At 50.3% G+C, this 15,363-nt stretch overlaps 1 protein-coding gene across 1 annotated transcript in view; it reads right to left on the bottom strand.

The window, feature by feature from the left end:
• PIK3R6 (phosphoinositide-3-kinase regulatory subunit 6) overlaps positions 1–15,363 on the bottom strand; it is a 53,650-nt gene that overhangs the window by 27,144 nt on the left and 11,143 nt on the right. Inside the window, exons 2-8 of the mRNA XM_004433073.3 lie at positions 13,459–13,560; positions 7,502–7,585; positions 6,819–6,910; positions 6,065–6,133; positions 5,088–5,220; positions 4,848–4,917; positions 3,642–3,825 (exon numbers count right to left, since the gene is read on the bottom strand). Of these exons, the coding sequence (XP_004433130.1) occupies positions 3,642–3,825; positions 4,848–4,917; positions 5,088–5,220; positions 6,065–6,133; positions 6,819–6,910; positions 7,502–7,585; positions 13,459–13,471 (645 nt within the window). The 5' untranslated portion in view covers positions 13,472–13,560. The remainder of the gene's footprint in view (positions 1–3,641; positions 3,826–4,847; positions 4,918–5,087; positions 5,221–6,064; positions 6,134–6,818; positions 6,911–7,501; positions 7,586–13,458; positions 13,561–15,363) is intronic.

Genomic DNA, 15,363 nt, shown 5'->3' with positions numbered 1-15,363 from the left:
ATTTTATAAATTAACTAAATATGTATCCAGCGCCTACGATGTGCCATGCACTGTTCTAGGTGCTGGGGTACAACAGTGAACAAAACAGACCAAAATTCCTGTCCCCGTGGAGCTTATATTCTAGTGTATCTGTGTGTGTGTGTGTGGGGGGCAGATAACAAGATAAGTAAAATTTATAGGATGATAAATAATACGTGCTGAAGAGAAAATAAAGCAGAGCAGGAAGATGTGTGATTTTTGGGAGGGGCTGAAATTTTAGAGAGTATGGTCAGGGAAGCCTCACTGACAGGTGACTTTAGAGTGAAGACCTAAAGGAAGTGAAAGATTGAGCCATGTGGATATCTGAGAGAACATTCCAAGCATAGGGAACAGTAAGTGCAAAGGTCCTGGGGTATAAACATCTTGCATGTCTGAAGAACAATAAGGAGGCCTGTGTAGCTGGAGCAGAGAGAAAGAGAGGGAGAGTGCATGAGATGGATCAGTGATGGAAATGAGGTGGTGGGGGGAGGTCATGAGGGTCTTACAGGCCACTGTAATGACTTTGGCTTGGACTCTGAGTGAGATGGTGTAGTAGAGGCCGTGGTGGCTACCCAGATTCCCACTTTCAGGACTGAGGCTCTCATTAGCCCTGCTGCTGGGAGCGTTGGCAGCTGGCAGCTCTCAGCTGAGTCTCTCTCCAAAATTGCCCTCAGCTGAAGACATCCACCTCTCCAAGGTCATACTGCCTTCCTGAGGACAGTCCACATCCAATAACTAGTAGATGTGGAGGTGTAAAGGCCTGGCCCTCACCCTAATTTGGGACAACTCTGAAAGGCCGGCTCAGCTCCAGAGCTTCCTACAGGATCAGCTGTGGGCGAGCTCTTTCTGGAACTCAGTAGAATGAAGAAATGAGGAAAATTAGACCCTGAGAAGCTGTGGCTGGTTTGCAGTCCCGCTGCCAACCCACTGAGAGCTGACTCTCAGAGCTGTGTCTCCAGGCTCCTTCCTTGGTCTTGTTCCCATGTCCCTCTGGAAGTCCCTGGCTTCAAGGCTTCACAAAGAAGCCTCCCCTGACCCCACACGGGGCAGCCCTACCCGGAGACACCCACCTCTAGCAGAGGGGCAGAGAGACGGGTTGTCCCAAGCTGACCTCTCAAGATCTCGTCAGCTGGTCTCGACATGCGGGGAGACCAGTCTACTCCCCACCTGGGCCTTAGACCAGGCTCTCAGCAGACAGGACGTGGGCTGGCAGTCAGGTAAGGCCTGCCGGCTGATCGGTAACTAACTGAGCCACCTCTCCCAGACCCCACTTGTCCTCGAGCCAGCAGGTATGACTGGGATGGCATCTCTAAAGCTGCCTCGAGAGAAAGAATTCCAGATAAGGAAGCTGGGGGTCTCAGGTGGGTGGGGAGTGGCGGTTGACATGCTCTGGAGAGCCTCAAGCCAGGCCAATGTCTAGGAACCCCAGCACCCAGTGGGGAGGACGGATGCCAGGGGACCGTTGAGAACCCCTTAATTCTAAGCTTCCCAGGGTCTCTAACTGAAGATCAATGATGCATTCCCTATAGTCTCTCCCTGCTCTTCCTCGGCCCCTCCCCCAATTCTCCATACACAAAATGGGGACTCAGAGCAGTGGGCTCTGGATAAAGTGAGAGGGGGCATAACACTGTGACTCTGCCTAAAAGATACAGCTTTTACTTTCAGCATTTCTTTTTTCTATTGCAAAACAGTGTATGTAACAAACTCGTTAATTCCAGTGTATGTAACACACTGGTTAATTACACCCCATTCCTGACCTGGTGCCTCCTGATCCTATCCCATTCCTGACACCCTCAGACCCAGCCTAGCCTCATTCCTAAGCGCACCCCTAAACCCCAGCTGCCTCCAGCTCGGGCTGGGGTGAGGCTTGGGGCCGTCTATTCCCCACATCACTGAGAAACAAAAATCAGTGTTCTTGCACATTTCACTTGGTTATGTCAAAATGGCACTTCTGAGCCAGAAACAATCACCAGGGTCGCTGGCGGGGTGGTGGGGGCTGCTGGGACGACAGATAAACTGTGGACAGGAAAGCTCCTCCCTCCCCACCGGCCCAAGAGCCACGGCCATTGCGGGGAGAGGGGACCGTAGCCCACATTAGGGGCCATAGGTGTCTGTACTAAAACCAAGATGGGGCTTAGGTACGAGTAGGGGGGCTTTACTCCGCGATGCGGCTGTGTGCTGTGAACTCCCCAAAGGGGGAGTTGTAGAAGGACAGACGTCCGGGACGGCGGGGGCTGGGGGTGGGTCAAGGTCCCTCGACAGGTGGGCAACCACAAAGGAGTGGGAGGTATTCTAAAGGTGTGCAGGGCACTTTTAGAGGAAAGGAATGATAGAAAACAATCGACATGGTTTAAGGAGGGACCTAGCGTTACATAAAAGACACCCATCAAAGGAAGGATGCAAGATGTAGGCTCAGAGTGCGGATGATTCCAGATGGAAGAGGCCAGGAGGGAGAGGGACGCATCCCCGCGTTTTGATCGGCAAGCAGGGAATGAGACATGGGCTGCCGAAAAGACTGACTCACTTCCTGGGCAGGACAGGCAGGGGAGAGCTAACCCCTCGAGGGCACCCTCCCTTCTGGCGCCTGCCCCCTCCTGCAGGGGCAGCACCGCAGCCCTGAGTGGGGTAGCGCGGTGCCTTAGCCATCATCCCATCCAGCATTCCCGGAGGACAGGAGCTTTGCCCGCAAAGAGGTCACCTCCAACAGTGCCAGACTCCGCCCCAGGCGGCATCCTCCCCCACCCAGAAACCCAGCACCTGGTGCAACCCTGGGCCAGAGACTCTCCAACCCGCTGGAGTCTTGGCTGTGGACAAGGGTCGAGGCTGAGCCAGAGAGAAAAGCTAGGAAATAAGTGGGTAAGTGTTGGAAACAAACTACACACCCACAACAGGAACAGAGGACTATTTAAATAGATAACAGCAAATTCACAAGAGAGAATATTGTGCAACCATTAGAAGTACATATTTTCTAAGGAAAAGATTTCCATGTGGTGTGATTCCAATGGCAAGGGAAAAATAAAGATGATATCTATGCGTATATCCATGCAGTGTATAAAATCATAAGCGGGGTGTCATATGAGTTTGTTAAAAAGGAGTGGCTGGGGAGTGGCGCTGGGAGGTGATTGAACACAGGCTTGAAGTCAGATCTGAGTTCCAATCCTGGCATAGTCACTTTGTGTCTGTGTGACCACCTGTAGGTTATCAGCTTCTCTGTGCCTTAGTTTTGATTTCACAATGTTGTGGGGAGAATTTTTAGATGGATACATGTAAGGTGCTTAACAGAGCGCCTGGAACACAACGGACATTCAATAAACAGTTATCATTGTCAGTTATCATTGTTAACGTCGATAACATTGATCACCCTTGTCATTATTACTAAGGAAATATATCACAATGTTAATTGCTAACATATCTGGGTAGAGGGGTGTGAGTGATTTTTATTTTCTTTTTTGGCTTATCTGCATTTTTTTCAGATTTTCCTTAATGGACGTGTATTCATTTCTGATTTAGGGGGAAAAGGTGATATGGAAACAGGAGAAGGGGGAAGATGAGTGGAGTGAGCATCGGCCTGGGCATGCAGGGCCCTGGGCTGGAACCACCTGGGCCCAGGGTGGGGCAATTACCTGCAGCTTCCTTTGCAGAGCACCTGCGTGGCAGGCCTCCCCCAGAGCCGCCTGCAGGGCATGGGAGACCACGTGGCGCATGCAGGCCTCTGGCGTCTGCTGCTCTTGGGCTGCCTGGATCTCCAGCAGCAGGGCACTACACACGGAGGGAGATACCAGCTCAGGATCCACAAAGAGGAACACTCTGAGGACAGAGATGGGGGGAGAGGGACTGATGAGAATGACTACTGGGAGAAGAGCCACTGTAGGGGCGCCCTCAGAGCCTTGCAGCCCCCCAAGTTATTTAGTTCTTCAAAAACAGGAGCCTCAAATTCAAAAGTCTCTAGACAGGACTACAATAGGGAGTGGTGGGGACTGTGGCAAATAAAAGCAGCTGTGGCTCTTCTAGAGAGGTGGCTGGTCCCTCTGGTCTCACGTCTAGGTAAATTCCAACCTAAATCCTGCTCCCTCTCTCAGCGTCGTGGCCCATTGACCACATTGCCGTCTAGGAGGGACTCTAAATCCTTCCTGCCCACACTGGAGCTCTGAACCCTGAGTGCGTCCCATCTTCTCTCATCACCCCTATCACACCAGAAAACCAACCTCATCCGCCTTTTCCTCCTTGTTCAACTGTGTCATGCCAACGTCTCCAATGCTAATTCCTCTGGACCCCTTCACCTCCCTGTCCCTCCATGAACACAGAGCCTCCATGAACTCCTTTCAGTTCCAGGTCAGCAGAGGTACCTGCAGCGGAGGAGGCCATGCACCCCCAACACCATCAGCCCCTCTTCCCAACATGAACAGTGGACATTTCCTCCATCTTATCTAAAGGGCTGGGCGCCCAGAGGTGAAAGCCCCCAGATTTCATGGGGTGATTGTGACCTGAACCCCCTCCACTATAGATATTCTGGGGCTGCCTCTGGCGGCCTGGCTGGTTGGTGCTGCATCATGGTCAAGGGCAGGATGGAACAACGGAAGTCCAGGGTGGCCCAGTGGTCACATGCACCCTCTGCATGAGAGCAGGACAGCTCTGAATCCAGCACAGGAAGAAAGACGGATCCTGCTTGCAGTGACTCCAGAGAGGGACACGCCCCGTCCACTGCTGGACAAATGTCGTGGATGGGAAGCCTGCTGGGGCTCCTCTCAGTCCAGCCTCCTGTCAGTGAGCAGTCCCCCGGCCCAACACCTGGAGGGGGCAGGGGCAGCACCCTGTCTGCGGCCACTCACCTCTCCTGGTAGGGGTACAGTTCGCTCGGCAAGTTCTGTTCGGCAATGACCAGCCTTTGGTACAGCGTCCCTGCAAAGCAGACCACTTCAGCCAGCCAGCCCCGACTCTCTGACCTCCATTCCCCACTTTCCCACAGGAGGTGCTGGAAGTTTTGAGCTCCCCGGAACCCTGGAGACAAAGGCAAGCCCTTGGGCGGAGCTGGGGTTGCAGCATGGGAGACGAGCCCCCACAGCTCTCACCTGGGACGGCCGTCTCTGTTTTCAGCCTTATGGCGCAGTCCAAGGCGACCGTGCAGTAGGGGGCGGGCAGGGTCAGTAACCTCATGCAAAAGGCGTAGGTTCTCCGGTAGAGCTCCTCCGCGACGCCCGTGGCCTGAGTGAGAGGGGGGAGTTGGGGTGCCCAGAGCCCTAGGTCATGGAGGGTCCTGGGTGGGGTGGGGTGGAGTGGGGTGGGAGAAGAGGAAGGCGGGCCTGACAGCCAGACCTGGACCCACATTTCTCTCCCAAATCTACACCTTCAGCCTCTTTGCCCAGCATCTGTAAGACCTCCTCTTTGACCCCCAGTCAAACTTACCAAGATGGAAAGTCATCTCATCCTGTCCCGCCAGCAGATCAACTCCCTCCCAACCCTTCTGCTCTGCGGGGGCAGCTCATTTCTGCACTTCTCCAGGCTCACAACGTGAGAGTCACGTCTAGAGCCTGCTTTGCCCCTCCTGGCCTCCTGCGGGCGTGAGATACCCCAGAGTGCCCCGAAGGCTCCCCTTCTCCCAAGCCCTCTGCCTGGGCTGGAGCCCAGCCCTATCCTGACCGTGGCTTCCAGCAACCCCAGAATTGCTCTTGCCGCCGCTCGTCTGCATCATCACTGTCCCCCGCTCTGCGGCTACGCACAGCTCCTGCTTACTCTTCTCAAGACATTTTCCTCGTGTCATGTCCCCTCTCTGTGCAGGAATCAACGATGGCTCCCACTGCACATCTGAGCAAACCTGAGGACCTCATTCTGCACACTGCTCGACCTTCCCCATTGTCTCCCCAACTTCACTGTTTTTGTGTTTGGGGGAGGGCACAGCTAGTGCAGAGGAGCCAGTTTGGGGCAGGCAATCCAAGACTTCTTCTAGGCTCGCCTTGACGGAGAGTGGGCGTCCACGAGGGAGAGGACAGTGTCCAGCCCAGTCGCTCGTGGGTCACCACGACCACGCTGACCCTCAGCCCCAGCTCACCTTGGTGAGCACGTACATTAGAGTGTGCAGCAAGGGAATGATGACGTGCCGGAGCTCCTGGCTTTCTGCCTGGAAGACAGGAGATCACACGACAGTTACTGGGCTGGGGCCGGGGGTGCTTGCCACATCCTAGCAGGATCAGATGGGGTGTAAGTTCCACTATGAAAAGGGGAGTGGAAAAGAGACACTGTCTGCCTTGGTAGAGTGGTAGAGGGGTGGGGAGGCGCACAGGTGTGGGAGCCGGGCTGTGAGGGCGTGGGGGAGGGGTGCAGGGAACTCTGTAGGGGAGGAGCAGCATCGACTGGGGCAGGAGCTGGCAGCAAAGTGACAAGCACGTCCCCGACTTGGAGGCTCTCTTGAGTGCAGCATTTCCCAAACAGTCGCACGCAGAGCGTGGGGTGGCATGGAGGATAATTTTAGGTTGTACAAGGATAATTTCGACCATTTTTAATAGTTATGCATTTATGTTTATAGGTGTTTTCCGTTTCTGCAAGTGATATGGGTTTTCCATTTATGGCCATGTTATAGAGTTTCTTTTCAAAATATGTTACCTCAAGTCAAACAACGGGAGTCAACGTAAAGAAAATATTGCTTATAGAAAAGTACGGGAGGGAGAGAAATAGGGTAAAAATCCTGCAGGCTGTCCACAAATGACCAAAGTTTGGGGGGCGCAGCGCTGATGGGATTGAGTCCCCAGCGGGATCGGCCTCTCTTCCTCTCACCCCGCCTGCCTCCCCGAAGCACGAGAACCCACCTTCTCCAGTTCCCTGAGCAGAATGCGCACCAGTGCAGGACTCCTGCTGGGATCTCGCTCGACCTTCTTGTGCAGGGACCACCTCCACATACCTGGGTCGGGAGAAAGGGGAGCCCGCACAGCCAGGCGGGGCGGGGGCTCTTAGAGGAGACCCCTCGGAGCAGGACCCTGAGCCCTGGAGCCCTAGGCAGTGACGGACCATCCACAGGTCTGACCTCTCAGCCGGGCTTGGCTCCAGGTGTACAGGGGTGGGCTTCTTACGTGTGGGGCAGTTCTGATCTGCTGCCCTTTGTGGACAGCGAATTCCCAGGGCAGAAAGGAGGGGAGGCAGACACTAGTGGGGATGGGTGTGTGTGTGTGGCTTATGCAGCAGCATCGTTTGCAGGTCAGCACCCCGAGCCACACTTATGGAAATCATGCAGCCTGGAATTTTGTTTGCAAGGGGAGTTGGGGAAGGCGGTTAAGAAAGAGGGCAGAGGATGCCCAGTGCACTCTGCCCCAGTCGCTGGGATGGTGAGCCAGGGGACAGAGAAGTCCTATTTCCAGCAGAAAGGGGGCTTGGCTAGAAGCGCCTCACCCCGTGAGCTCCAGGCTGGGGCACTTTCTGAGAGCACGTGGGCAGAGATGGCTGGGGTGGGGTGGGGGGAGCAGAGGGAGCAGACAGCCTGCCTGTTGGCTCTTACCTTGGTTGCTGTGCAGTGCTGGGGCCTGGGCGCTGAGCTCCCGGAGCACAGCCTGCACGCTCCGCTCAAGGTCCAGCTCCACATCTGGGCATCAGGGGTGGGGGTGGGGGGCTTTGAGGCCAGGAGCTTTGGAGGTCAGCCCCTCTGACCTTACCCTCGCCCCCACCTCCACTCTCCCTGAGAATGTCTTTAGCACCTTCTACGAGCCTCAATAGGTGCCTGGAAGTAATCAACTTAGAGCTGGCAGCCAGCATACTGACCAAGACTGGAATACTGCCTTTCAGTCAGCATTTCTGTGTTCTTGGTAAAACCAGCGTTTCCCAAAGTACAGCATGTCTACCACTGGGGGTTGGCAAGACAATTTTAGATGGTACACAAACGATCCTAAAATTTGAATAATCATGCACTTATCCTAATGTGTATTAGAAAAAACAATATATCTAGTTCTTCAACTGATACATGAAGCTAAAACTTAAAGTTAATTTAAAGACGCAAATCAGATAAATACTAGGACAGGAGGTGACAACTCTATCCCTGACCAAACTTTACTCAGGCTCCTCTGAGCCCGCTTTTCCATTAGGGCCAGACCTTGGCCCCTGTCCTGTCTTTGGCCTGCCTAGCCCAGTTTTAGCAAGAATCCTGCCAAGTCAGTTTACAGAGAATCCCCCACCCTTGATATCTGATCAAGTTCTTCAGCCCCCACCTTTGATGTCTAAGTCGTTGACCACCTCTAGCAAGAATCCTGTTAGGTCAGGTTAGCAAGAGCCCCACACTTATGTCTCCTCTGAGTCGTTTTCCATGCACTCGCCCTCTCACTCTGTTCGTTGGCTGTAAATCCCAGCTCTTTGCCTTATTTGGGGTTGAGCCCGATCTCTCTCCTCTATTGCAATAGTTTTAAATAAAGTCTTCCTTACTGTTTTCAACAAGTGTCAGAATCATTCTTTCTTTAACAGTAGTACGTTGTCATAGCAAAACTGTGAAGGTGGCACAAGAATAAGTAATTGACGTTGGAGAATGTGGTAGCCGTGAGAATGCACCTCGCTGATGTCCCACTACAGGGGGTGAACTGACGGAGGTCGGGGGCATCGTGCTGCTGTGCTGCGGAATCCATCACTTGGTGCTGAGGCTGTGCGTCAAGGCCACTGATCACCTGTCAGTCTAAGACATTTCCACCGAACCCTCCTTCCCTTTCTCCTTCATCCCGAGTCAGATTCGCACCACAGTCTGACAGCTGGCTCTCCTGGCCTTCACCAGCTCCCTCTCCGTTTTCTGTCCCACAGGTGTTTCCCCACACAAAGCCTTGCATGTCTAATCCTGTCTTGGTACCTGCTTTTTCGAGGATCCAGACTAACACAGGATGTGTTGGAGACACTCTCCACACCATAAATTCTTCTTCATGACGAGTTCCAACCAAGAGTTTGTCTTTTTAGACGAGTGTGCATTCTCTGATTGCCAAGCAATACAAACCACATGCCTCAGGGGTTCCGCTTTTGACTTAGCTGTCAGGAAACTTACAGCCAAATTGGGGCCCAGCCTCAAAAATCAGCTCTTCTCAAGCAACAGGAACCTCTCTTCTATGCTCCTCTTTGATGCTCCTGATTTATGTTCTACTTAACATATATCTCGATTGTCTCAGTTGTCTTTGGAGGTAGGTAGGATAGAGATGACAAATTAAAAAAATCAGCAGGTTGCTGTCCAGGAGTCAAAATGTATTTAGGCCAAGGCACCCTGTGCACTTGTGCTCAGACTGGCCCCTCCATGGCTCTGGTGTGGGCCTGTGCAAAGTCTGCTGGGGCCACTCGGTGTCTCTGAAACTCCCACTTTCCTCGTGCCTCTCACTTGTCCCCCCCGGACCACGTCAAGGCCTGATGCTGAGTCTCCTCCAGGCTGCGAGCGGGCAGCGAGTGGGCAGGCTGTTACAGCCCACGTTTGCCCACCTGGCCGCTCTGCTGGGCAGAGCAGCATCTCTCCAAACTGGCAAGGAGATCATTTAGCATGGCGTGGAGGCTGGTCACAGGCTGTGCTTCCATCTACCCGTCTCCACCTTGCATGAAGATTCAACGAGTTAATGCAGGGTGAGTTATTAAAAACTCAATTGGTGTTACGTCTTCCTTCCTTCCTCCCTTCCTCCCTTCCTCCCTTCCTTCCTTTCTTCCCTCCCTCCCTCCTTCCTTCCTTCTGCCTCCCTCCTTCCTTCCTTCCCTCCCACCCTCCCTTCCTCCCTCCTTCCTGCCTTCTGCCTCCCTCCTTCCCTCTCTCTCTCTTTCTCACTTTGTGCGGACTGCACACAAAGACTTAAAACTGTGATAACTGTGATTTCCTCCCTGCCCCCTCACTGGAAGGGCAGCCAAGCCTTTGTCTTCCGAGCCCTAGTTTCCCCTGCTTTGCAAAGGGAGTTAAGTTTTTATGTTTCAGAGAAAAATAGAGAAGTTGCCAGTAGCCCCGGGAGAAAACCCCAAATAAACTTTGTTTTCGAAAGTCTGGGCAGCCGGAACAAACTCTCAAGCTTTGGTCCGCATCTGGCTTGCAGATGTGTTTTGTTTGGGCTTATAGAGTGTCTCGAAAAAAAATTTGCATTAGCTGCCAACACTTACAAATCAGGAGATTTTGCAGAAAAGTTTGGGTTTCTGGATTCTCTTGCAAGTCTGTTGACACTGGGCATGCATTCTTCTCACATGCGACAATTGACGGGCTGGCGAGCAGCTTCTCGCTTGAGGTGGGGCACAGCGACTACAGCCCTTCACAGTTCCCGCTCTCCTTGTCTCACTTGTTTACATCCTCTACCTGCCCCTTGAGTTTGAGACCCCTGGCTATCTGATTGGACAATCAAGCTGGATTGTGTAAAAGGTTTGGGGAGGAAGGCTGCTGCTTTTAGTTAAAGAGAAGAGTGGCAATCCAAGGGTAGGAGGTTGGATTCCCCAAGACCGTGAGGGCACAAGAGTTATGGGGACCCAGGGAATGAGGAAGACCGGGTTGGCTGGGACATAGCTTACCGGTGGTGGCAAAGATCTCAGATGAGGGCAGCTACACACTAAACTCTATGCCCTTGAGTGCCACAGCAAAAGTCTCCTGGGTCACTTTCACCAGAGCACAAGAACATCCCCAAAGAAGCCCCCTCTCTTCCTATGGACCATACAAGCCTGGGCAAGCTGTTCTGGGGGCTGCAGCCACAGTGGACTGAAGACCACAGACTTTCCCCACCATCCAGACTTTGTAAGCCCTGGACTTCTCACAAGATCCCAAGGAGCGGGGAGGCATCCCAAGCAAATGACATTGGAATTTGTATTGACCTTGGAAAATGAGAGCCTGAAGCTGGATTTTATTTGATTAAGCAAAAGAAAGAAACAGGATATTTCTTGTGCCTTAAGTGTCTCATGGTTGTTCATATATGATATGCACTTCTAACGTCATTCTTGACTCAGAACAGCCAATAAATAAATGACATTCATTATTATCGCCCCTCCATCCTGGCATGTGGGATATTACTATCAGGTATCCATATTATTATTAACATCTAACATTTAAATAGCACTCGAAAGGCATACACACAGAGAGTCTTACATAGGTGTGGCAACACCTATGTTATGTGTTCACCAAACCAGTTCATTTTTGTTGCAGGTAGATGGGAAGACTACATTTCCCAGACTCCCCTGCAGTTTGATATGAGTCATGTGACTGAGTTCTGGCCAATGGAATGTGGTGGAAGTGATGTATGTCACTTTCAGGCTTGGCCATACTTCTTCACACTATCCTCCATGCTCTCTCTTCCCATTCTATGGTGACCTTGGAAGATATGTGTTGAAGATGATGGTACCATGAAAGGGAAGAAGCCTCATCCCTAAAAGAATGTTTGGATCCCAGATTGGATGGGGATGTAAGTGAGAAATAAGCATTTGCTGTGTTAATCCACTGACATTGGGGTCATTGGTTATAGCAGCTAACAGTCTCTGACTGACTCACAGGTACGCAAAGTGTTTTTTAATATATTATCTCACTGGATTCTGAGCAGAGCCCTGTGACTTTGTCAAGACAAATACTGTTCTCCCTGTTTCATATATTCTAGGTCAAGAACCTTTACCCTGGCCTCATATTGCCCCTCCAATCACAGAAGGTCAGACCCAAAGGGAACTCAGAGTCTCTCTTCCCGTTTTATAGTTGGGGAAATGAGGCTCAGAGGGGAGAGGTGATTTACACAAGGCCACAGAGTTTTCTCTTTGTCAAATGTTGTTCCTCTAAAGCTGCACTCGTACATGCGACCATTCACCTGCTCGCTTGGAAAAGAGAGCAGAGGGTATACTCAGGTGAGACTATGAGCATGTGTCTATCTACGTGTGCCTGGGGTCTGAATGCAGAAATAAATGCCTCTGATAAAGTTGCCTGAGAAAAGGTTCCCAGCTCTCAAACCAGGGTAGGTGTTATTACAGCTAAAGAGACAATTGGGAGGGAAGGAGAAAAAAGGCTGACAGGGTCCTGACCATGGTAGGACCTCCATAGTTCAGGGTGTGCTCCTCAATTTCAAGCCATTCAAATCTGTCCTGGGACTTGGCAATGCCAGGTGTCCATTGCCCTGTGATCCTAGACAGAGTTGAATCTCTCCCAAGCCCCCCTTAGGATGTTTGTCTTTCCCCTAGTTGCCAACCTTGGCTGCACGTTAGAATCACCTGGAAAGTTTTAAAAAATACCAATGCACATCTCACCCCAAACCAATTAAATCAGATCTCTTTTTGGTCCACTCCCTTTTAAAAAGTCACTAACCCAGGTCCCATTATCTCATGCCAGGTGAGCCATAATACAGTTGAGAGGAGAATGGTTTGTTTATGTGTGTTCCAATTCAGACTTGGAACTCCCGGGGCAGGTTAGTTCTATACAGGTGAATGTCATTCGGTACATGTTGTGTTCACTAGTTTTCATTTCAGAGGGTGACCTTTCCCTGACCTTGACCCCTGAGTTGGGGTCCATCCTCCTGGAGCCCATGGGTCCTCACGCACTGACCACTTGGACCTCACTGACTGCCCTTCCAAGCAGGGGTGAGGACTTGTCTGAGAATCCCTTGGTGTACAGACAGCTCCATCTCAGCATCTGGGCTGCTCGTTGAAATCATGGGCTCAGCACCCAGATGCACCACTGGCCGGAGTCACACGGCTCACGCGCCTCTTCCATCCCATGCCTGATCCCCTCTTACCCCATACAGAATAAAGACTCAGATTGTTCTAAAAATGTTTGCCATCTTGCCCGTGTTTGCAGGGATGGCAAAATATCAGTAGCTTTGCTGCCCTTGAAACATTGCTCTTTTGCTTCCCTCAAAATAAATATCTTATATTTCAGGTACCCCTCTTCTTAATTCTAGGATGAGAGGACTCCAGGGGCCACAGGAAGCTTTGGGAAAGTCCAAAACATGTGTGATTTGGGAAGACAGCCAGGACAACTGCAGTCCTGGTCCTGATGGGAAAACTCCCCTTCAGAGCTGAAGCTAGATTTCTGGGTTCAAATCGTACGGTTTGACCGTACGATATCTATGTGACCTTGGGAACAATACCTGTCCTCTCTGTGCCTCAGTTTCCCCTTCTGTAAAATGAGTGCAATAATGATACTATCTTATGGGGTCATTTTGAAGACTAAATGAGTTATATTGTCAAGTACTTTTATTACTACTTGTTATTGTAGGTGCTATATAGATTTTTGTTAAATAAAAGCAGGCATTTGGTAATAAATCTTGGCTATTATTGTCATTATGCCCAGTGTCCAGCTCAGTGACCTGTAAGCAGCTGGGGCTTACACAAGTGTGTGGATGTCCGTCTCTCAAGACCTTCTCATATTTGGGCAGCCGAATTGGGGTCTCACAGCCTGGCTGGGTGGAGATGGTCCTGTCAGCCCTGGGAGCATTCTCGCCTCCGAGAGGGGCCTTCCCCACTATGCAGCCCAGTGCACTAGACCCCTCTCCCCCTGACCATACTGACCTGAGCTCTCCATGGAAGCCTGGGGTGTGTGTGAGGAGGATGTGGTTGTCTCAGGCAGCAGAATGGAAAGTAAAGTGGTTGTTTTTCTGCACAGAGGTGGTTCTGCAAAATAAGAGGCAGTTAGCGTAAGTGGCGGGAAGGTGCAGAAGCATATTTGGGGAATGAGGGGCTCCTGGGTGACCTACGCTTCTAGTACACTGGAGGGAAGTCTAGATTTATTTAAGAAATATTTATATGGTGCTTGCTCTTCTAAGCACTTAAAAACTATCAATTCTTTAATATGAATATTAACCTCATGAGGTAGGTATAATTTTCTCCTCATTCTACAGATGGGGAAACTGAAGCACAGAGAGGTTAAGTAACTATTCAAGGTCAAATAGCTAGTAAGTAAAGGAATGAGCGTTTGAACTGAGACCATCTGGCTCTAGAGTCCACGCCCTCAACCATGACCCCAGGTTGCCCCACTGTGACCCAAATGGGAGGGGCTCCCAAAGTCTTCTTCCCAGAGCAACAAACTCTATGACTGAAAAGCAGAAGAATTCTGAACAAATCTAAGAGCTTCTTCTTTGAAGAAAAAAAATAAGCATATACCCGGGAAAGCTAATCTAGAGAGACAGAGAACAGAGACAATATTGGGAATGATAAATGTTTGTAGCCAAAAAGAAAATCTGAACCTTCTATATCATACGTGATTTTCTAGGAAAATAAAAATGACTCGAAAGGCTATAGAAGAGTTAGAAAAACTGCTATATTAGAAACCAGTGAAGAAACAGAGAAAGCTGTCAAAGAACTAGCTCTAAACAAGTGTCATGTCTTGCTCAGATGGTTCCTCTCGTAAGTTCTTTCAAACCTGCAGAGTAAAGAAAATTTCTACGTTGTTTAAGCTGTTCCAAAGCATAGAGAAAGAAGGAAGGATTCTCTGAGAAAGCCAGCTTACTCCTGATACCAAAATCGAATAAAGATAGTTAAAAAAAAAATAGATGAAGCACTTCACACCCCTTGGGATGGCTATTTTTTTTTTTTTTTTAAGATTTTATTTATTCATTTTTTTCCCCCCAAAGCCCCAGTAGATAGTTGTACATCATAGGTCCGCATCCTTCTAGTTGCTGTACGTGGGACTCGGCCCCGGGTTGGACGGAGAAGTGGTGCCTCGGGGCGCGCCCGGGATCTGAACCCGGGCCGCCAGCATCAGAGCGCGCGCACTTAACCACTAAGCCACAGAGCCAGCCCGGGATGGCTATTTTAAAAAGAAAAACAAGGGAAAATAACAAGTGTTGGCAAGGATGTGGAGAAATTAGAGCCCTAGTGCATTGCTGGTTGGAATTTAAAATGGTGAGGCTGCTGTGGGAAACAGTATGGCGATTCCTCAGAAAGTTAAACATGGAATTACCATATGACCCCGCAATTCCACTTCTAGGTAATACCCAGAAGAATTGAAAATAAGGACTCTAAAAGATACTTGCATACCAATGTTCATAGCAGCGTTATTCAAAATAGCCAAAAGGTGGAAACACTTCAAATGTGCAGCAACAGGTGAATGGATAAATAAAATGTGGTATATACATACAAGGGAAAATTATTCAGCCTTAAAAAGGAATGAAATTCTGATACATGCTACAACGTAGATGAACCTTGAAAACATCATGCTAAGTGAAATGAGTCAGACACAAAAGGAGAAATATTATATATTTCCACTTATATGATGTACCTAGAATAGGCAAATTCACAGAGACAGAAAGCATGATAGAAGTTACCAGGGGCTGACGGGATGGAGGAAGGGGAAGTTATTTTTTAATGGGTACAGAGTTTCTATTTGACATGATGAAAAAGTTCTGGAAATGGATAGTGGTGATGATTACACATCATTGTGAATGTACTTAATGTCACTGAATTGTACACTTTAAA

This window comes from Ceratotherium simum, chromosome 16, assembly GCF_057802395.1.
Source record: "Ceratotherium simum simum isolate JZ-2026a chromosome 16, ASM5780239v1, whole genome shotgun sequence".
Lineage (NCBI taxonomy): Eukaryota > Metazoa > Chordata > Mammalia > Perissodactyla > Rhinocerotidae > Ceratotherium > Ceratotherium simum.
This window is presented reverse-complemented; position numbering and strand designations above follow the sequence as displayed.